The following is a 23486-nucleotide window of genomic DNA, read 5'->3' as shown; positions in this document are numbered from 1 at the left end:
AATACACCTTCAACAAGCAAGCAACAACCTCCGCACATCTTTCAATTCCAGTATTCTCAGGAATTATCACACAAATCGAGTACCATTCACCGGATTCTTACAAATTATAGGTACGCTACCTAATTATAAAACCCACGATTCATTGCGGCCCTATTTCGATTGTGCCATTTACACTGTAGAATCCTTAAGTATGTTCTTCTGAAGCTGGCGTTGCACAAGGCATAGCACACCGGATTGATCGTTGAGTTGATATAGCACAAATAGTAGAAAAAATCCCACAACTGTGGAGGATAACCATCCCTGGTTACCGGTTTGAGTAGCACCAAAATGTTGTAGGGCAGCCACGTGATGATGAAGGAGAATAGGATGGCCGATAACGTCTTGGCTGCCTTCTTGTCCGCCTTCTTCTCCTGGGTCTTTTTCTTCTTCTTACCTGCTACTTTTGTTGCGTTTATCAGAAGGTTTTTGCCGCCCACCAGCTGCTTCGGTATTATTTTGGCGTTAAGCGGTATCCGGATATCCGGCATTACCGACGGTCTCCTGGTCACGTGATTCGAATGAGCCGCGTTCAGGGAATAACCTGCAGAAAGTTGCAGATTCATAATGCGATAATTTTATGTATTATGTCGAGAGTTGAAGAAATAGGCCGTCAAGTAGCATATGAAGTTTTAAGGGGTTGATATTCTGGTTTTGGAACTTAGAGGTTAGGCTCGCCACAAAATGAGAAATAGTTGGGGAGCCCAAGAGGGAAATTCGGGAGTATTCGAGCGTGTCGGTTTAATATAAGTGGAGATACCTTGGACCCATGGACCCTGTAGGGTACCTCTACCAAAAATTAGACCTGTAAGTATAATAGGGGGCATTCTCTAGAACAGCCTGTCACAAGAGTAAAAAAAAACGTACATACTCGGGCGTGTCATGTGGTTAATTACATGTTGAAAAGTATATATTCTCTTAATCTGACAATTTAAGCGTGACGAAAATGTGTGGGAATGCGCCAAACTTGCAAAACAAAAACGTCACGTGTACATTCTCGAGCGCGGTGACTTTTCTTCTATAATATAATATAATATAAAATAAATTTGAAGCTGATGATTCAAGAATAATGGAAAAAATATAATCTTACAGTTTCAGCAAGCCGAAACAATAAAAATTAGCCATAAAGTTTTTTTTAATTATCTCCTTTCCTGGGCTTCAAATTGTTTTCGCATTCATTATAAAAGTTGTAGAGCATAACATTTCCTACAAATTTTGTCAGAAGCAATTTTTTCTACGTTTGAACGTTTTTGAGACATATGGCGATGAATGTACATTAGACTGGGTTTCTAACTGGACCTTTGCCTTTCCCATGTTTGGCTAAGCTCCGCGCTCTTATCACCCTCTAGCTCGAAAATGGTTGAGGGTTATGAAAAATTGCTTCAGACAAAAGTTGAATCGAATTTTATCATCTACAACTTTCATAATGAATACAAAAACGATTAGAGGTACAGAAAGGGAGATATTTTTAAAAAATGCCTGTTTATCATCTTCAAGCTGTCAGATTAACACTGTTGACACTGTTCAGTGTCAACACCCAGATTGACCATCTGTATGAAAATCTGATACGCTCGAGTAAGTACAAGTAACGATTTTTTTGCATTTTCAAAGGATCCTCTAAAAATCTGACACGCTCGAAATTTTTTTTTACCATTTTCAACTCTTCCGTACGGCCAGCCCCACCACGCAAACTGTCAGATTAACATGAATTTATTATCAGAGTCACGTAGAGCATATACAGTAACTTAATATGATAGGCTTGAGTATGTACACTCATACCGATTTTTTTTACATCTTTGAAAACCTGTAGACGCTTTCCCCACCGCTGAAACTGCATACATCATGAAACCTTTTTTTGTTTCTACCACCTAATCTTCAAAATCCACTAGGTCTCCACGACGCTCGAGTAAATCCCGATTTAGCATCGTCGGTTCCCCAACTAAAAGTTCCCTTAGGAATTTTTTAGCGAAAAATAAAAAGTATTTCCCAAATACCTGTGCGGTACCATGAAAATGACGACGAACAAAATTTTCTCACAGAGCTAGGCCGTATTCAGTACAAATACCTGAATATATTACTCCCAAGAGTCTCAAGTACTTATATTACTGGCACTCTTTACCCGTTATATACTGTATATTAGATCAAGTAGGCACTGGGTAATTGTATCCGTAAATATTCCTTCACAGCCCTCGTTAAAGGTGCATGACAAACTCCTCAAAATTATATATAAAAAAGCTGCGTAATTTGAAAACATTAACCTGGTAGTACATTTTCTACAAAATAGAAAATAAACTCCGTATAAAGTGGAATTGATCGCAGAAATCTCAGCTCTAACAAATCATGTCTAATTACGAACGATTCGTATTCTTGTAACAGTTACAAATTATCCTGAAAATACTTACCATCATGTCGCGGCGCTGCAGTCATTGGTCTGTCCTCTGGTATCATCTTGATCGACGGTGCTTCTACTTCACCTTCTGGTCTGTCAATAGGCGGTAGCCGTATGAGGATAGTGTACACTGTGTCTGTGGAAGCTGAATGACTAGCAGCTGATAGCCTATTTGCCGGTGGAAGACTTCGACAATCTCGTGCTGCCAGCCTTGTAGGGGTTGCATTGGCTTGGCTGCCTGGTACCATTGACATATCACGTTGATGAGCAGATGACAAACTGTTGTAAGGGTCCCTGATAGGAGTTCAGATTGTTGTATCATTTTACTACAAATATCGGTATTCGAAAATCTTTAACATGACGCAAACACTATAAACGCTCGCCAATGCTTTGACGTTTTTGCATTTTAGCTACTTAGGACCTGGCACTTGTTAACCAGTTGCTTATTATTGTTCAACTGTTCAAGTCCTCCATTAATTTGTTGAATCTTGGTATCCTGTATATGCCTCAAACGTGTTATAATTCAGCGAGCAAATATTTCAGCTTTTTCCAAATTCAATACTATTTTCTTTCAGTCAGGATATGAGGGTATAATAGTTGCGCATATTGTTGTGTAAATTTTTGCATTATTTTTCAGACTTAAACCCTCTTCTCTTTATGTGAGATTTCTGAAATGTTTGACTTTAGGAATTGCTTTTTTTAAGCTTCGTAAATGGAGGTGTAGATTTGCCTTATCGTCTACCAAAAATAGATATGTTAAAGCAGTTGATAATTTTTCCTGAAAATTACTTTGCCTTCTAATTCAGGTTCAAGCATCATTGGTAATGAGCCATTATTCAGGTCTGGCTAAAATTCGTTCAAATCCCATTAAAATTACTACAAATTCAACGTTGACCTATCGATTGCTAACAGTGTAAAACTCGATTTTCGTCCGAATTATCTAGTAACCTTGTCACTGCCTCACTGTGCTGCTCTAAATCCGATGACCTACGTATTTTCCAACTGTCCTGGATAGGGGTCACAGATGCACATTAGTCCCAAGTTGCCTAGGCAACGAACTGGAGCGCGGCACGCTCGGATCCCGTTGCACTTCTTGGATTTTAATCACGTTATAACTGGCATTTCTGGACGATTTGATCCTTCATCTCAGATTAAAGATCCGATTCCACGAGGAAAGATGAGAAATCGAATCGGAGATTGGTAGTTCTACCAATTATGAGGAAATGTCGGGCGGTATCAGATTACGTCTTTTTGGTCGTGCACCAGTCCGCATTTCTGAATATTTCAATCCACATATCGTTGATAGTGACCGCATATAGCTTGTTGTTGATATTATCATCGAATAGCATCCATATAAAGTTCAACTGATGAATAGCTATATATATACTATAGAATTTTGTTAATTCGAGATAAAAAAAAATCAAGTTCGTTGCGTTGGATTCAGAATGGACTAGAGAACTCAAGATAATGGACTAATGCTGTTCACCTTAAGTGTACGTTTACTGGACGAAAGAACAATTTATTGCTTCCTAACCTTCATTGTTTTCTTACTTGCACATGTTGAATATTAAAAAGCCTAAACAAGGAGGCGATAAATTCAATAATAAGAATTGATGCATACCACCCGCCGATATGAATATCAACAAGTGTTACGATTAGAATTGAACTAGCCAATTTGCCATCGTCAGGACAACTAAATGGAGAACGTTCCACCGAAGAAGAGCAGATACTGACCATGGTTTCGGTCTCTTTTGCCCCCGTCAGAGCAACACAGCTCCTTCTACGATAGAAAAACCAAAGATTATAGAGTAGAAAGATGGGAAACGAAGCGACTAAAGTGATGTGAGCGTCATCTGTCTTTCAAATGTGTTTGTAAGACCCTAAGACTGGTTTAAATATTAATTCAAGGGCCATTGGCAAAAACATATGAAATGTAGATTTCAGATGACTATCTTGATCAAAGAGGTTTTGAAAGTTTTGATTTTCGTGCAGAAAGCATCCCTTGCATGAAGAGCCCATTTTAGGGAATTCTTGACTTTCATAAGTTCATTCAGAGATTCCGAATTTGCTACTCCTTCAATATATTCAGAAATGCAAAGGTTTTATTGATTTCGATTTTGGAATCGATTGACTGTCAAATTGTTGTTTGGAAAGTCAAAGCTTTATAAAACCTGCTGTGAGTGTTTTGTTCATTCATTAATCAATTTTTATATTGTACCATAAAGAGACCATACCATGAAGACATCATAAGAAAAACATAAAGAAACTATACTGACGGGCTAACATATACGGGTCTTGTATACCTCTGTGAGGTTCTTTCAGTTGTGGTTCTGAAAATTCTGTAAATAGTATGCGAATAACTGAAATGTGTATGATATGATGGTATATTGAATATTGGTTCATATTAATCTCTGATATGAATTGTAAAAATTCAACTAAGAACTAAGCTTGTTAATTCAAAACAACGTCTTGCACAAAAATAACACCTTTGACGTACAGCAGATCACCATATACTCTTGTGTCCTAGTCAAAGCTCTTTTCGTTGTCCATAATTTGAAATTTTTGTAAATTTTTTATAAATAACAAATAAAAATATAGCACATCCAACAGCGTATTTCATTAATATCGCTTGATTCCGAATAATGTTCACATGAAAACTAACATCCTGGTCACAAAACAAAACCATACTTTTGTTTTGTCGTTCAGGTTGTTCGTTTTTCGGTCTCAACAAAGTCGATATTGAAATTGAATACAAGAAATAGAATTCGAATTTCGTGCCCTTCAATTATAAAAGAGAAAACTGTTATGAAACAGTTTTTCTGTATTGACAGTACGTTTTCAGCGCTATCACATTGTCGAATGTGTTTTCACTGGCCAAAATGTAGTCTGTTTTTAGTATATGTTTTAGATATGAGGGCGTTTTCTATCTTTCTATTCTATAATCCTTGGGAAAAACGTTTGGAATTGATGAACCCTAATTAAATACCTACTAGTAGTAGCTTCTGAGTATTGTCTCTGGTATTATCGAGTACCTAGTACTCGAGCGCCATCCAGTATGAAACGAGACCCGGTTCAATACCCCCAGGTCAAAACACAGACGAAGGCAATGGCATAAGTCCCATATTTTCTGTAATACAGGACGCTCGCCTGATTATTGCAGGCAACATGCACTGTAAAGAATAGAAAAGGTGGGAGCACAATGACAGTGGTGGAATCATTTCTGACGTTAACTGAATGTGCTCCCACCTTCTCAATTCTTCACATGTTGCCTGCAATTTTCTGGGTTTCCAGTATTTTATTATGGTACATTGGAGAAGGAACTGTGTTGCTCTGACGAGGTCAAATGAGACCTAAACCATGGTCAGCATCTGCTCTTCTTCGTTGAAACGTTCTCCATTTAGTTGTCCTGACGATGGCAAACACTTGTTGATGTTCATATCGGCGGTTGGTATGCATCTGAATGAATTCTTACTTTGACTATTTGTCGTCTCATTTCTATGAGACATTTTCATAAGACAATCAAAACCTATTAAGCAGTGTTCAGATATGATCGATCGTGATCACATCTTGTGATGCCCACGGGAGGATATTGATGAAGTCTCGTGTTGCCTCGCCATCAAGACATGAAGTGTCAACTTTCAGGATCTAGTCTCAGCTAATTAATCTGCTAGACAGATTGGTTTATTCTGATTCAAAACTCATTCAGGTTATAAACTCTTTCTAAAAATTGGAATTCAGTGGTCAGGAAACAATTTGAAGAGGTGACCTGACATAATAGATCAATGTGTGAAAAAATGAATGCTAATTGAAAATGAAAATAACTTTGTCTAGTATCATAAGGAATCGCATCATATCAGACATATCCAATACTTAAAGAGTAGTCTCATTTATGCCATACCATATCACCAATTTATTGAAAGCCGACAGAAGGTTTGCGCCAAAAACGCAAGATATGAGTTTAGAACAAATCTGTTATACTTTGTGACCTATTCAGATTTTTAGAGTACAAATTCTTGAATGTATATAATATTAACAAAATATTTGAAAGACTACAGGCTCGTGTTATCCCAAAATGTTAGATATTATAAGTGCAATCGTCTTGGAGATCAAGCACTCAATTTCTTCATCCTGTTACCAAATGTAAATTTTATTTTTGAAGAGTGAAGCATTTGCGCCTTCGAACTTGATGACCCAATTTTCGACAAATATATTTTATTCTATCCTGCTTTCGATATCTTTACAGGTTACTGGTTTACATTATTTCACGAGTGAAGAAAAAGTCCAAACTTACGGGAAAAATTTGAGACCTGAACGAGGTTCGAACCTAAAAACTATTCCTAACAGGGTGAAGTGTTTTATTTTTCCTCCAGAAAAAAAAAACTAGACGGTCATCGGGCTACTTGAATTTATCCGCCTCGGAAATATGTATATAGCTCTGGAATTTACTAGAACAGAACAGGGGCGTACTAAGCAGCAATATTCTTTTGTGTTTGAATTAATCTTTATTATTGCACTCATGCCTCACAGTTAAGTTGTTTTCTTATTTCCATAATTTTGTATTCTGAATATAGGAGCTGATTCTTCCGGCTAAAATGATCTCCATTGCAATATTATGAAAAAAATTTTGTAAGAATTTAGATTGTTCCTACCTTATAACATTGAGCGATGTACACCTCGACACTGAGCTCTGGAGAGGGGTATCTAAACTAACAGGAGTAATACAGCCTTGACCCTGTTCACTAGGGCTTTCCTCTTCAGTATCACTATCTTCCCTTCCCGAGTGCCACCATGCTATGCACCAAGCTCTTATTCTATAGATACTACTGAACCAGCCAGTAGGTCTCTGAAAAATAAAACCTCCTATCAAGAAATAGAGAAACCTCTGTTATAATGAATATGTGGATTACAGTTTCATGAACAGATCCAAATCTGGTATGTATGTTTTCAATTTGTTTCATGCTAAAGAGTACCTGGGTATTTTAGTTTTCAAATAAATAACGAAAATGTTTTATTCAGTATAGAAAAATTCGTGAAAAGATTCGATAGAAGACCCTTCACATATAATTCTTTGTTTGCATGAATATTTTTCGAACCGAAATCAATTTAATCTTCTGATAAAAAGTTTTTGTTGCAAAAATTTCCATTATTTTCCTTTTCAAGATAGCTGAAAATTGTATAATTCGATAGAACTACGTAGTGAGGATAGTTTTCAAGTGGCATGATGCATGAGTAGGTATATTCCCAACAAATCCTGTTATTTATCTGTAATTTCCATCGTGATATTTCATTGATCATTTCCTCACTGGGGCCAATAAATTTCTCTAGAATGGCTGCGAAAGTAGCACGCAAATCTGTTATTTAAGTGTAAGGAGTGCCTTCTTGTAGGGGTATGTTCCTGTCTATCGGGGTGATTTAACGTTTAACGAACTCTTTCTCCCCCTTTCCTACAAAGGGTGAGAAAAAGTTCACTATTCAAGATGTTTTTTATTGTATAAACCGTTAATTATAATATGAGGAGCTAGAAAGTTGACTGCTAGTATCCTTTCGATTAACTTTTTTTCCGTTTCTTTTCCATTTTTGTGAAAGGAAGCAGTGTGATATTCTTCAGTGAGATTTGAGTGGGCGCTTATTTTCAAACTTTTCACGATAATTGATATTTAGATCCCAATTGAAACATGTCAATTGAAAAACATTAGAATTTTGAGCTCCAGAAAATCAAATTTTTAATTTGTCCATTTTTCACCTTTTGAGTTAGGTATCTATCAGAAAAATCATAGTAGATTTGGACGTGATATATACTAAAAACTGAAATAGCAACCTTTCTTGTGATAAATCTCGACATTTCATCCACCCCGGCGCAACCGTTCGGTCTTGAGGAAGTTTTAACTGAACCCAAAATTCTGGGAATTTTTCGAAGGTCAGCTTTCGAGTAGTTTTTCTTCCAGGATGATTATCGTAGATCTCAATATGATACATATTCTGATAGAGCAATTCTTCAAGTAATAAATCTGAGAGATGTGCATCCATCTTGGCGCTACCGTTCGGTCTTGAATAAGTTTTAACTGAACTCAACTTTTTAGGAATTTTTCGAAGGTCAGATTTCGAGTCGTTTTCCTTCCAGAATAATTATTGTAGATTTCAATGTGATACATATTCTGATAGAGCAATAAGTCTAGTAATAAATCTGAGAATTTCATCCATTTCAGCGCAACCGCCCTTCCAAGATAAAAATCTGAAAGAAGGGAGATAGGCTTTCGCAACTGCAAGCTATAGATTCAGCGTGTTCAAAAACCTATATTTTCATACCGAAATTTCAAATATCTGGCCCTGTTTTGAAGAAAAAAAATTTTTTTTCACTTTGCAGTTTCTAGTTGACTTCGCAGAGCTCTGTAGAGAGCAATTCTCTATTGAATAATCAACTGTTTGGTTTTCTAGAATCTTCAAAACAAATTCCATGCACTCCTTTCCTAACAGTAATAGAACATCCCGATTTTCAGACAGAGTAGCAATTAGGTCATTTTGAGGGGGTCTAACACCTTGCCCATTTTTTACCCAAAAAATCGATGTTTTCGAAATCGAGTTTTTATGCTATGGTGGAAGCCTTGGCAATGCTGATTATAGAACCGGAAATCCCAATTGGATCAGATAACAGGAGATGTCGTAGACTGAAAATTGTAATTTTTGAAAAATGCCATTTCAGAGATGAAAATCTAAACGAAGAGAGATAGGCTTTCGAAATTGCTCGCAATAGATTTGGTTTGTTCGAAAACTTATATTCTCGTACCAAAATTTCAAATATCTGGCAGTGTTCAAGAAAAAATAATTTTGTTTTTGTTTTTCCATTTGTCATTTTCGAGTTCACTTCGAAGAGCTCTCTGGAGTTCAATTTTCTATCGAATCATCAACTGTTTGGTTTTCTAGAATCTTCTATGCACACCATATCCTAAGACAGTAATAGAACATTCAGACAGAGTAGCAAATAGGTCATTTTAGGGGGGTCTAACCCCTTGCTCATTTTTGACAAGTTGTGAAGATGATTAAAAAAGAAGAATTCTGGAAGTCTATCATTACTCCATTAGTAGATCGGTATTATAGTAGTTACGGGGAGTTCAAGAATTAGTGATCAATAATTCACCAATTCTACGATCGAAATATTTTGGAAAGCTTAAATAATTTTATTATTCGGATTGAAATTGAAGTTATCTGTTTTCATTCAATTTATTCATTGAAATATTTCAATAGTGTTTATTTTAATTAAATGTTGAATGATTACCACGACTGAATATCAAAATACTGCCTCCATATTCTTTTTCAACTTCAAATGCGATTATTTGTAGTTATCTACCACCCCCATTATTTAAAATTTTAACTCTGTTATTTTTATATGGGTAAGTTCTCCTAACCTAATATCTATATGGAATTATTTGGCGAGTGCTAAAAAGCTGAATAAATAAAATACATAATGTTTTCCCCATTCACTATCAAAACCCTATAGCGTCGTAGTAAACAGGTTTATTATAACATTATCGTGGTATGGATACGAGACTACGAGGTAATCAGCTGCTATTGTGCTTCTTGTCGATCTCCCAAGGGAACCCCGTTCGATTTTGTGGTGAAGCGTTGCTTATACGACGAACCACTATTGGGTTTGAACACATAAGTTCTCTGAGGAACGGTAATAATTGGTTAATGAAGTCAATTCTTGTTGATGCCGTTCAAGTTTGCTGGTTCTGGAATCTAATCAATTATCGCCAAAAATCGAACATACAATATTCTAAACGAAACCATTTAGGGGTTGATTCAGTCATCAGGAGATGAGTTGTTTCCCGTTGATTTGCGATAATTCAGATCACACATCGTGAAGGGTCGTATAAGGATGTATTTCGGTAATAATTTTTAAATCTTTTCTTCAACTTCGTCATTCTGAAAGTTTTCTATAAGTAGCGGTAATTCTTGGTGAAACGCTATATTTTAACCAGTTTTAGCTTCTAGTAAAAATATTTCACCTTTAAGAGGGGTCTACAACGTTTTAGTGGTCAGTTCAAAAAGAGAAAATGAATATCTTACGCCAGAAACCACTAATTTATATGGGGTTTTCATTATAATTCAATTCAATCAGTTCGTCATTTCGGAAAGTCAGACATCTTTTATTCGTCAAACGGAAAAAAAATAAAAAATTTTTTTCATTGAAGAACAAATATTCATTCATTTCATTGACTTTCCGAGGTAGAATTATCTCTTCTATAGATTTCCACATGAAAAAATTTCTAGAAAAGTCTCGCCATTGGCTACAATTCTTATCCTGGTGAAATTGAAAAGAGACTTTCATTGAGTGCTGCCACCATTTCGACGAAAGTGGAAACTATTGCAATATTCGTAACTTCTCCTTATCGTTCAAGTGTTCTGGCAACACCCCACATTCTGATAGTCTTTTGGCCGGTTTCATAATCTCTCCAAAAGTCGCTTCAATTTTGAAGCTTCCTTTAACCCTACTAAAAATGACACTAAAGGAAGCTTTAAGCTTAAACTGACGTTAAATTTGATTATGAAACTGGACCTTAATAGGGTTAAAGGAAGGTTTAAAATTAAAACGACTTTTTTTTTATTATGAAACCGAGCGTTTCCCCCTTTACGCCTTATACGAATGGCGAGAAAGTCCGTGGTATAAACTCCTCTTAAATACTGATTTATACTGTTGGAACGAAAGCTATAAAAAATCCGAATTTATGTGATATTTTTTATGAATGTGTAAACTTGGAAACCTCTATAGAAAATCTGGAAGCACTCTGATGAGGACATCTTTTGAACTGGTTCACAATTACCTAATTTATATCAACCATTTTGATTAGCAATGGCGGATGGGTTTTTTATTAGCCTTTTTAAAATATTTTATACCTTTCAAAATTCAGAATGTATTTATCGAGCACTTGAAACATCTTATTTCAATAGAGAAGACTTACCCATGCAACATCCAAATTTTAAAACCGTAGCTCAAATAAAGGGGGTAAAATTGTGATACGTACTCAAAACCTTCGAAATAAGGACCTATAACGTATCCACAATAAAACCGTTCAAGATTTCATACTGTTTTTTGCTTAATGGTGCTCCTCGAAAATGAGGAAGTCTTAAAACCATGCAGGGCTTATAAGGTAGCTATCTTATCCTGGCGCTTGTTAACGAACAATTAAAAAATCAACAGCAGCACTCCAGATAACTCCCTGGGAATATCCGGAGTAGTGGGGCATTTTTACGCATCTATGTATATTTATAATTAGTCATTAACTCATGGCTGAGTGTGCTTGAGCATTTTCCTACCTGCTATGTACGAAGACCGAGAAAATAAAGTAGAATGAAGCACCCACCTGTAATCTTTTCCTATGATGCTCCGTGCAAGCTGAAGTGTGCATATAAACAGAGTCTGAATCACCCCCAGCCATCGAAGACTCGGATCTAGGACGTTTCCAATCTTCCGCGTCCACGGTAGAGCAGACGTTGTTTGCTTCATCACTGCACACGAATACACTGTGTAAAATCATAAATGTATGTGTTTCAGAGTTTAAGACTTATTCTACACTGAACATCTACGGACATCCACATATTTCTATGAACGCTTCTAGACATGAATCCTAAGAAATTGACTCAGAAAATTCGAATAACAATCACATGCTAACCCTACGCTACCCAAGTAACGTTATCACCTTCTCCCGAAGAATATATTGCGAGTCTTCCAAAGATCTATCACTGTCATTATCGACTAAATAATATTCTTCCAGCATGAATGCATAAAGTGATCGTTATCCATCCGTTTCCTTGAGCATTAGGTCATTCATAAATCACATGTGATTAATGAACCATTATTCACTGATTTTCTATCAAAAATTAATTAAGCACTATTTATGGGCCAATATTCACTGATGTATCAAACTTCATGGTCAGATCAAAGATAGAGGCTCTCAACATAAAGATTTTGCTGTACAAGGTGACTCGTACAGATATTTTAAAGTAGATTCTTGAGGTCAAAAGAGATACTTTTTTCCTATACCATTTTTTCCGATTCGGCCCTGATAAAAAGATTTTAAATTTTCATGATGAGGTGTGCCAACCCTGAAAAACAAAATTACCTTCAGAATAACTAGCTGAATCTGTGACGCTACACATCTCTGCATCAAACAGAACAGAGTTGTATTCAGCAAAAGTACCCAATTTTTCAAATATCACAGATACTTTTCAATTTTTGAACAAGAACTTAATCGAAAACGGCGCATTGTACGAGAAAATATGAAGTATTTATTTCTCCAAACGTTCAAGGGATGGGTTCTTTGAATTTTTTGTATTTTTATGGTACGTAATGGTCCTAACGAGAAAACTGGAAGACGTGGGTGTTATCTTGTGTACGAGAAAGATTCATCAAATAAATGAAAAACTATATTCCGAAATTCATTTCATTCGATGAAATATTTTGTGAGATAGAAGTAAAAATAACAATTTTTTTACGGTTTTTCAACAGCTCGTATCTTTCAAGACGAGCCGATTCGGAAAAAATGGTAAGGAAAAAAAGTGTTTCTTTCGACCTCAAGAATCAACTGTTGAAATATTTGTACGAGTCAATGACTCACCCTGTATAGCAATAGTGAAATGTCAGAAGTTACCTTTGGGAGTATTGAGATATTGAAATGAATATCTACAAATATTATTGAAAATGAGGTATTTTAAAGATAATTTTTTCAAAATTATGGATTAAATACAAGATTGATGCAAAATGACCCCCAACGAACCAAAGTTTAGCTCTTTTTGCATTTTTTCTGATTCTGCATGGATCCAAGATATTAAGGGTGGTAACTTTACAAATTGATACTCCGTATGATTCATGTTCAAGCACAGAATAACAAACTTCAAAAATTCATAGCCTCATTTGCGAATTTTGTTTTACGTGGATCAATTAATAATTCAATTATCAATAATTTCATTACAGTATTAAGTATAAGATCGAATAGTCATCAGTGATTCTTTCTATAATTAGAAATCAAATTCATTTTAAACTATTTCGGAGAAAAATTTAGTGGGATCTCACTCTTCAGAAACAATCAGATCTGTTCGCAATCACACCCATCTCAACCTCCGTTATAATTCCATTTGCACCTCCCTGAATATTTTGAATTAATTAACATCCGAGGCATATAGTTCCCGCATATGCCATGCACAGTCAAATCGTTGAAAAACCTAATCCAAACTTCGTAAACACATGAATATTTCACACGTGCATTCGACACAGAAGGGGGTTCATCCAAAATATAGATATTCCCAAACTCCGAAAGCAGAATATTAATTTGGTTGGTTGTGGGGGATTCATACATAAATTTGCATACGAGGAAGTTCGCAGTACTGCGACACGATTTTTAGTTGATGAAATTATACGTTGATTAGCATATATCTACAATTTAGTGACCATCGCTTTTCAACTTTGCAGAATAACCAACAACCGAAGATTTCCACTAAGGGACGACTTGAAAACTTCAGCTCCCAAATTCCTGTCGAACCTGTCAATGGTTTTCAACAGCTTCGATTGGTTCATCAATCTCAATCATGACTTATTACTCATTATTCACTGACCCAATGAGGGTTGAACATAATCATGACGAAGTTACAGCTCGTTCAATTTTGCCCTAAAAATTATTGAATTTGATACACAGTAGTTTTATGATATGCGATACGTATTTTGTCGGTTTCACTTTTAACTGGACCACAATGTCTTTGGAACCACTAAACATTAACCTCGTAATTAAATTAAAAATATGAAGAGACAAGAAAGTGTTCCAATTGAATAGGCTTTCTAACGGTTTCACAATTTTCAAAGGATAAAAATAGATGGTTAATGTTTAGTACTGTTAAAGTCATTGTAGCCCAGTAAAAAATGTATCAAAGTGGTCCATTGACTAAATATCTAGGACTATGAGGTTTTGAATATCATGAAGCTCCTGTGTTCAAATTCGATGATTTTCGTGAGAATTTTATGATTAAAAGAAAATACTATTTTTTAGGGGCAAAAAACTGAAAGAGGTGGTCTCCTGGCAAAAATCACAAAATGGGATCTCCTAATTTTATCTGGAGAATTTGTGACCAAATTTTGTTGCATTAATATTGGGATACCCTGTACATATTTGTTGATAAACATTGGAAGGAAGGTGAGATGATAAAGAATAAATAGGTGAATTCAATTTGCTTGGAAACCTTCATTTTCCAAGGACATTTATTATTTATTGCTATTGCTCATTATAAGTCAAATCGTCGTTGCAAAATGGCGAATGCACCAGGAAATATTTTCAGGTGAGTTTCACACGCCTTATTCTCGTCCTTCTCATAACTGAAGGACTGCGCAGTAATATTTTGAAATTTTGGAAGATTGTAACTATCTAATGGAAATGATGTCGTATCAGGACAAAAAAAATGGACATTATATTTATTCATTTCAAACAAATGTTCAGTGATAATAAATAATAAAAAATTTTGCAATTAAATTTCGCAATATCCATCTTATATCAAAAAATAAATTTATGGTTTTGTTGATATCTATTAGTAATATTTTCTTCATTTGAAATTATACTTTAATGGGTTCATATTTAATAAATGAGAGAAATTTCGAGTCACAACCCAAAAACGACTTTTACAGAATATTACAGGAAATCTCAATCAATTTCAAAGGAAAATGTGTAAGTTATTTCGGATCATACAAATATTTCCTAACTTGTTTCGTTTTAAAGACACAGAATATCAATAATTTCAAAACAAAAATTGATTATGAATTGCCCAAAAACATTTTGGTAGCTTAGGATGAAATTTGTCATCCTCATTTGCAGCAATAATGAATTTAATGATCAATTCCAGTGGCTTCCCACAAGATAATTTAAGGAAACATCAATGTACATGTAAGCTACTACTCTTTCTGTATTCCTTTTCTTGAATTAAGCAATTGAAATATTTTCTATCTACTCGATTCTTTCGGAGCTCGCTTCGCTTTTGGAAAAAAAGTCAAAATTCCAACTATCTAATGGATATTGGCAAGGGCGTAGATGTAGGGCCCAAGGGTGGGCACAATTGCCCCCTGAACGAAAATACATTGAACTTCCCAGCCCCCCCAAAATAAATGCGACTACGCATATGGATATTGGGAAGAAACTGTAAACGATACTCTGCTGGTGTGATAGTCCATGTTGTTTGAACAATCATTTTATCAAAATCATTTTCCTCGTCGGAACGGTCTTCTGTTAACACTTTGAGTGGTGATGGTTGGCTAGTTCTATTATATCGTTAGGTCAGTTGATTTTAAATCATGCAATGTGTGTTAGCTGCATCTGAATTAATTTTTTTGAGGCAAAATGTTCGGAGCAATTCATAAAAACCCTTTTCTTCAAAAAACATTGACACCTTTCATCTCGAAATTCAAGCAACTTTTGACGTCTTAACTCTCTGTCACCCTGTATGATGCAGACTGGGATTTGGATTTGTGTTGAGCCGTTTGTTGTGCAGATATCAATGCGACACGTAGCTTACCTCGAATTACTCCGCTTGCTACTATCTTTTTTGCCCGCCTGCAGGTTCGGAAGATCTTTCTGTCGTTTCTTCGTTTCCCTCCAGATCCTCCAGTAAAGAAAGCACATCACGGTGACTGGTAAATAAAAGGCTAATAAGGCTGTTCCGAATGTGATATAATGGTTTGTTTCTATGAACTGAATGTAGCACTCGTTATCTGGGACTGTCCTTTTGCCCTCCAGATATGGCCAGCTGTAAATCCAGGGTGGCCAAAGGATCAGACTCACGCCCCATGCAACCCTGAAAATGGAAAGTTGCAGATAGATAGGATCTTGCATAATTTCATTTTTTGTATATTTGTCTTGGTTTTGGCGATTTTCTGCTTCTTTCATTTAAATGCATTCTTAATGAGATCAATTCCTTATGGCTGGTCTTTGTTGATGTTTCATTCTCGTTTTTATGTTCTTATTTGAGAAAAGTATAAATTTTTGCATATTTATTTCTGTTTTTTCTGGATCAGATGTTACTTTAATTTTTCAGCTCAACTTTTATTTTTCCTAGTATATTGTATATTTCAGTTTTTAAACCACAACACGCAGTTTACTTTGAGCTACCTGAAGTTGCTATTGTAACAGCGGAAACGGGTGTCGTGGTTTACAAACTCATTTTAGTGAAAATCACGTCTGTGTTAAGTTCTAAAATATTAAATTTTAAAGAAGCATTCGAAACTTACGCAATCATCATCATAGCTCGCTTGGTTGTCCTCCCGGCTCTGTATGTAAGTGGTCTAGTCACCGAGAAATACCTGTCGAAGCTAATGATCAACAAGTTGAGCACCGAGGCATTGCTAGCCAGATAGTCCAGAGCCAGCCAAGTATCGCAGATGAAGGGTCCCAGAGGCCAATATCCTAATAATGTTGAGATGGTGAAGAGGGGCATGGAAATGAGTCCTATTACGAAATCGGCAACGGCCAGGGAGAAGAGAAAGTAATTGCTGATGGTCTGAAGCTGCTTGTCGATTTTGAAGGATATCATTACCATTATGTTTCCTACTACTGTGATAACTGATAATGTTCCAGCTGGAAAATGAAGAATCTTGTTAAGGATGCTAGCAATATTTGAAGGAATGAACATCAAAAATAAGTGCTTTTGTCTAACGAACATGTGCAAAAACGCTAATTAGGGTTGCTGAAACTCTTCAAAAGGGACTAACGAAAATCGGTTTTTTTCTACATAACTTCTGGGAAGGTTATCATGATGTATTCTTTTATTGGGTACTTATATTATTGAGGATACCAGGTTCCGTTATTGTTTATGTTTTTTTTTCAGATTCACTGAGGGTAGTTTTTTTCAAGGGACGTGTTGCCCTTTTTCAAATTATATGTAGCAATTTAGTATTCTTTCAAGCTTCCACTTGAAAGAAAAGGTACTGTTGAATTATCATCCAATAATCAACATTTCGAGTAATTCAAGTTTAAAGACAGATATGTTTGTCTTTCAAGAGTACAACCATGACCAAAATAGTCTACCTCATTTCTAAAAATTGCGCTCGATATCATTTATTAAGGATATTAAAATCTTCAGAGTAGACTTATTGATAATTAGTTTTTTTTACGTAACTTTTAAAAGGAGTAGGTACCCTTCTTTGTTTTGACTGTTCAAGCACAAAAATCAACAATAATATGATAACCAAAAACTTCTGAAAGAAAGATACAGTACAAGAGAATACAAAAGCAGATATATACAGGGTGTTTTCAAAGGTGAGGCGTTTTTTGGCAGAAGATAGAACTCATCAGAATAAGTCGTTCAACCAAAAATTGTCACTATAAAATATCCAAGATGGCTGAGATACAACCCCTGAAAGTTCGAAAAATTTCATTGAATTTCAAGTGTGGAACTGTGGAAGGTGACTCCGGCATCGCAAAAACAAAACAAAACACAAACATATGGCTGGACAATGAATGGTTCAGTGCCAAGTTCATCGGATTAGATGCATCAGGTTACTTCATAATCATAATTGTTGTATCGTGCAATTTAGGGTAAGAAAATGTAGAAAATCGAGGCAGTTTCTTGAAAGTGCTCATGTTAGTTATGTTGAAAAAGTGCTATGATGTTTCCCCATTTCATCCCATTTTTACGACGATTGTTAGAATGCTCGAACAAGAAGATTGTGATGCCCATTGTGAAAAAATTCGTGAATAATTTAGACGAATTTTATTGGTGAGATTTTGAAGTGATATTCTATTTTTTACACTTGTGTCCTGAGTCTCTTCTGTCAGTTCGTATCGAAATAAGCCATTTCATAAAATCGTGTAAGTTACTTAGAAATAATGAGAACAATTCGGCAATCCTAAGTTTCCATTTTCATTACCACGTAATGAATATCGAACAAGCCAATATCCTAAACGAAAGCACATGGTCCAATCAGGAGATAAATTTTTTCCCAATGTTTTTCGATAAATCAGCTAACAAACGGTCTAGGGTCGTATTAGGATATATTTCAGTAATCATTCGAATTTTTTTTTCAACTTTGTTATTTTGAAAGTTTTGTATTAGTGATTTTTGGTGAAACGCTTCATTTCGACCAGTTCTACCTTCTGTTGAAAAAAAAGTCCCATCTTCAAATACACCCTGTATAATAAAGGAAGATATTGAAGATGTACAACAGTCTGCCACGTGATATGTGGGGCATAGGTAAGTGATCTCAAAACGTTCAAAAAAAATTTTTCATTTTTCTATTGCATAGGGAACCTTATTGTTCGAAGATATTGTGAAGCAGTACCATTTTTACTTTGACACTATTTTATTTTGAAGCTTGTTCTATATAGATATAACTATATAATTCAGAAGCTGAAATAAAGACTGTTGTTATGTAATATTAGGATGTACCTATATACAACCAAAATATAAGGAAATACGCAGTATTACCTTTGAGGGTTAAATACTCAAATGTAGGTACTATTACATATCAAAATTTTAATTGAAATCAGCGCCATTATTTGATTGCGATTCCAAGATGTTTCAGAGGAGCAGGGTATTTTCTATAACGAGCCACTGATTAGTCTTTATAATGAATGTTTCAGGAGGAATGTTGTCTAATTTGAAAGAAGAAACTAACATGAGAATATTTTGTTTGATGGAGAACACGTCCATGCGAAATAATGACAAGGGAAAATGTTCTCTGGCTATTAGAGAAGATCTTGGATATACTCTCTCGTTAAATATTTCAATACAGAAAATAAATGGAATAGAAATATATTTACTTCTAATGAATCTTTCCATGATTTTTTATGGTAGAATTATTTTTTATTAATACGTTATTCAGGCGAATTTACAAAAATAAACTGTTCAAAACAAATGTGCCCATCCATAGTACGTAATTCGGTTCAAATTAAAATTGAAAAGTTGGAATGTGTAAAACTTCATGTGCTTACAAATCCAACCATGAACTTCATTCCAAAAATTAAAAGTTTTCAGAAGGAATTCATTATCAATACCTTCTCGTCTTGATTGAAGAAATAATTTAACGAACAGTATCGAACAAGACATTGAACGAAGAACACCTGTTTTTGTATCAGGAAAACCAAGAGAATAAGGAATAAAACTCCTGTATCGCATTTTATTCGAACGTAATGGGGGAACGAAGCTCAGACTATTTCCTAGCGTGAGAAATCTTGGTTATAGCATTAAATTATGTTTCCTAAATTTCCTGCAAATCGATTCAATCACGTATCTGCGGAAGCGACGTCTGGAAAGCATCTGGAGGCATAGTCCCCAAGCAGATTCTCTCTCCTCGAATATCAGTCGCAGGATGGTGCCAATTAATGGGGCAGGTCGTTTGTCGTCGATGTTTGATAATGGCAGTATCAACTCCTTCGTTTTTCTGATCTTGCTCGCCTTGATTGGATGAACAAACTCTTTCAAAATTGCTAAATATTCTGATATAGAAGGCGTTCGAAAAAATTCAACTGAAGTCGACGTGATTTGCTAATAAGGAATGGAGGATTCCCGAATTTCCAAATTGACAAAAACAGACGTCAACAGATTCGGCCCCAGAAAAAAAAAACAGTCCCAAATTTATAGAGGTGTACACAGAAAAAGTGAATAAAGTAAGAGACATTGAGAAAAATTTAGAAGGACAATAATTACTTGTAGTAAGGTAATTCAGATGAAGATAGTTGTTGTGTTCACTTGTTGGTTAATTGTTATAAATTGAATTTACTTTTACTTGTGTAGGTAATTTCTTCTATCTGAAAACCCTCTTGGAAGTAGAGTTTCGACAAGATTTCAAACTAATTTTTTGGAATTTCACATTCATTAATGTAGACTTTTTTATTCTGTTTCTAGCTTATAATTCTCTATCAGACAAAAGTAAACCTGTATTTCTCTTCTTCGTAATGATGTTAATGAAACTCGAACTCTATTTATAAGTTTATTCACGAATGTAGGTACACGTTGGGATCACTCTACAAAATATATTCAATATATTGTGACCGATTACTGACTATTTCCGCCTTAACTTTTTTTTTTGGTGTAGCAGGGGGAGAATCTGCAAGTCAGACGAACTACCCTCTCCTGAGGGGAACAAGTGCGGGGATTCTCACTCTCCTGAGCTCGAGACCCACTAAAAACCCTTAACTGCTTCTTGAATATTGGTTCCGGGCATTTGCCTATAAACCGTTCATCTCTTAGTCGGTTTTCTTCTCGCACACACTATCGTGCTGGGATTTATGTGTTTATCCTCTATCAGATAACACTTTATTGGATTGTTCAATAAGTTTCAGTTCTTATTTTAATATCTTTTTAATTGATCTCTTGGTCTCTTTCGGTAAATTCGCATTCTCCTTTTGTCTTCCTCAGGGTCGTAGTCCACTAGTCTCCTGAATTCTTGTTCGGATGGTTTTTCGCTGTTTCGAATAATTTCTCTGCTTTTCTGTTCATGAATTCCGTTATGGTTTCCCATTTTAGGTCCCTATAAATCTGTCTATTCCTGACAAACCAAGGTGCATATATTGCACATCGTAGCAGCTTGTTTTCAGTGGCCTGATTTCTTTTGATATGGCTCTTTGCCGCGAAACCCCAGGCAACTGAACCATAAGTCAGTTGAGACCTAGCAACGGCTTTGATTATCTTCAATTTTGTCTCTTTCGACATTTGGCTTCTTCTTCCTATCAGAGGGTACAGTCTATTCATCGCTGCTTTCGTTTTGTCGATTTCTTGTTTGATATGACTTTTACAAGTAAGTCCTTTGTCAAGCGTTATTCCTAAATATTTGGCTTCATTTTTCCAGTCGATTTCTTCGCCGTCAACTTCTAGATTCGTCGTAGGTCGCAATCTTCTCTCTGGATCTTTTGTCCGACCCTGATTTTCCACTTTATGCACCAGTCATTTGTTTCGTCAATCGTTTCTTGTATAACTCGTTCTATTACTTCTGAGTTGCGGTGTCGAATTGCTATGCCTGTGTCGTCAGCATATAACGTTAGCATGGTTCTTGGATTCTTCGGAACATCGTGAATGTATATGTTGTACAGAAGTGACCCAAGTACTGATCCTTGGGGTACTCCAGTATCTATATCTCTTGTTGTGGAGCATTCTCCTTCCACTTTCACGTAGAATCTTCTATTTTTGAGATAATTCCTGATCAACTTGCATATTTTGATCGAATATTCAGCACATCTCATCTTATATATTAATCCTTCATGCCATACTCTGTCGAATGCTCTGGCGACGTCTAGTAAAACAAGACTAGTTGTTCTTGTTCATTTTGAAATCCCTCTGTAACCCACATTTCTGATCGGGAACCTTAGGGGATGTCTCTCTTTCTTTTAGTCCAATGGGATTCCAGCAGTACCAAGTCTTGGGGGTGGTACTTACTCCGTCTTCAAATTGTCCCATTGACCAGCAAAAGTCATCTTGCGACCCTAAATGTTGTATGAAGCTTTGTTCACGCCAGCGTTAATGACTTTATGGTAGGCATGTGTGTTGCCATAAAGATCCGACCTTTCCCTTATTCCCATCTGTAAAGGTTTGCGATCAATTGCCACAAATCAACATACCGTTAAAAAACGTTACCTCTATATCTCGGAATTTCTAGAGATATCTGTTTTTCTTCGAGGCGTGAAGCTCTGCCATATTTACTTCAACAAAGGACGAAAAGTTCGGATTTCTAAAGTCTTTCACGATTGACAACATTTATTCACAATATACACATTGCCGAATTGTGAATCCTACATATATTACATAATAAACAAAAAGTATAAACGTATCATAAAAATATAACAACTTGGCGATCAACTTGTGGCTTATTGACTACGAATTTTTATTATGTATTTTGAGGTCAATGAAATACCTACACTTTAGCAATGAGAGATGATTTTGCAGTGTAATCGGAAACATGCGTTCTTCGTAGGGTAGTAATTCATAAAAAATAAAAGAACATATCGATTACTCCTTCATTTAATACATCATTTACCAAAAAGATTCAGAAAGAAGGTCAAATGAGAGGTTCGTCAGTGCCAGTGCAGGAAAGTCTTATTTTTTAAACTGCAATATGAGTAGGTGCTAGAAGGTGAGTAAAAACGCAAGGAAGTAGCAAAATATATTTTTAGTAGAAGCAAGTGTGCTCACCTATGATTCCAATGAGAATGACCTGGGTAATGGTATATGTGGCCTCATGCGGTGCCTGGTTATCGTCGATGACATCCAACGAGGTGTTATCCGTCAATGACGCGTTCATGTTGTCACGAGGACCTGCAGGCTGAACCCCGCATGTTGCTCCTTATTTTCTGTAATGAAAATGTGTGCCTGAGTGAGGATGAAATAATATATCGAATAGCAGGGCTAGATCAGGAGGCAGCTCAAAAACAAATTCAAAAACATCAGTGCATCTACGCATGTATTATAGTATCTATCACTACTAGTGTAGAAAATATGAATCGAATCAAAAAAATAAATTAAGTCTCAAGTTTAAGAAACAATTTTTTTGTTCAATTAGTGTCACTATCTCTGTCATGTATACCATAACGATTCATAAGAAGACTGTTATCAATCAATATAATGTATTTTTGAAGATATAGGACTGAGCAGATATGAGACTTCTATGGGAGCGAAAGGGAATTTAAAAAATTTATGATAGTGTTCCCCTTTAATGTTAGCATGATGTCTGTCTGCTAGGTAAATTTGATTTGGAAAATAATTCCAGCCTATACGACACACTCAACGTTGATAAATATTTTTTTCTCTGGAACCAATACTTATAGCAAGAGACCTCATTTGTTCAAACTAAATTAAGCTATAAAATTTTTATTTTTCAGTGGTATAATATGATTAAGGAAAAGATTCAACAACAAACAAATTAGAGGTGTTTTTTTCACCCCTTGCAATAATAGGAGACTTCCCGCTCAATTTCATTTCAGTCAGTTTTCTGACATCCAAGAAAAAAACAAAAATTGCTTTTCAGGTGCCATCTTTAGGGAGCTGTTATAGCAGACACCCACACGATTTTTCGACTAGGAATTACATTCAATATTTTTTT

At 35.7% G+C, this 23486-nt stretch overlaps 1 protein-coding gene across 1 annotated transcript in view; it reads right to left on the bottom strand.

The window, feature by feature from the left end:
* LOC123315475 (muscarinic acetylcholine receptor DM1) overlaps nt 1-23486 on the bottom strand; it is a 32802-nt gene continuing 9316 nt past the window's right edge. Inside the window, exons 2-8 of the mRNA XM_044901171.1 lie at nt 22580-22737; nt 16686-17031; nt 15974-16252; nt 11788-11947; nt 7075-7268; nt 2439-2719; nt 1-580 (exon numbers count right to left, since the gene is read on the bottom strand). Of these exons, the coding sequence (XP_044757106.1) occupies nt 120-580; nt 2439-2719; nt 7075-7268; nt 11788-11947; nt 15974-16252; nt 16686-17031; nt 22580-22688 (1830 nt within the window). The 5' untranslated portion in view covers nt 22689-22737 and the 3' untranslated portion in view covers nt 1-119. The remainder of the gene's footprint in view (nt 581-2438; nt 2720-7074; nt 7269-11787; nt 11948-15973; nt 16253-16685; nt 17032-22579; nt 22738-23486) is intronic.

Source organism: Coccinella septempunctata, chromosome 6 (genome assembly GCF_907165205.1).
Source record: "Coccinella septempunctata chromosome 6, icCocSept1.1, whole genome shotgun sequence".
Classification (NCBI taxonomy): Eukaryota; Metazoa; Arthropoda; class Insecta; order Coleoptera; family Coccinellidae; genus Coccinella; species Coccinella septempunctata.
The sequence above is the reverse complement of the archived record's forward strand: the minus strand, read 5'-3'. Positions and strand labels throughout refer to the sequence as shown.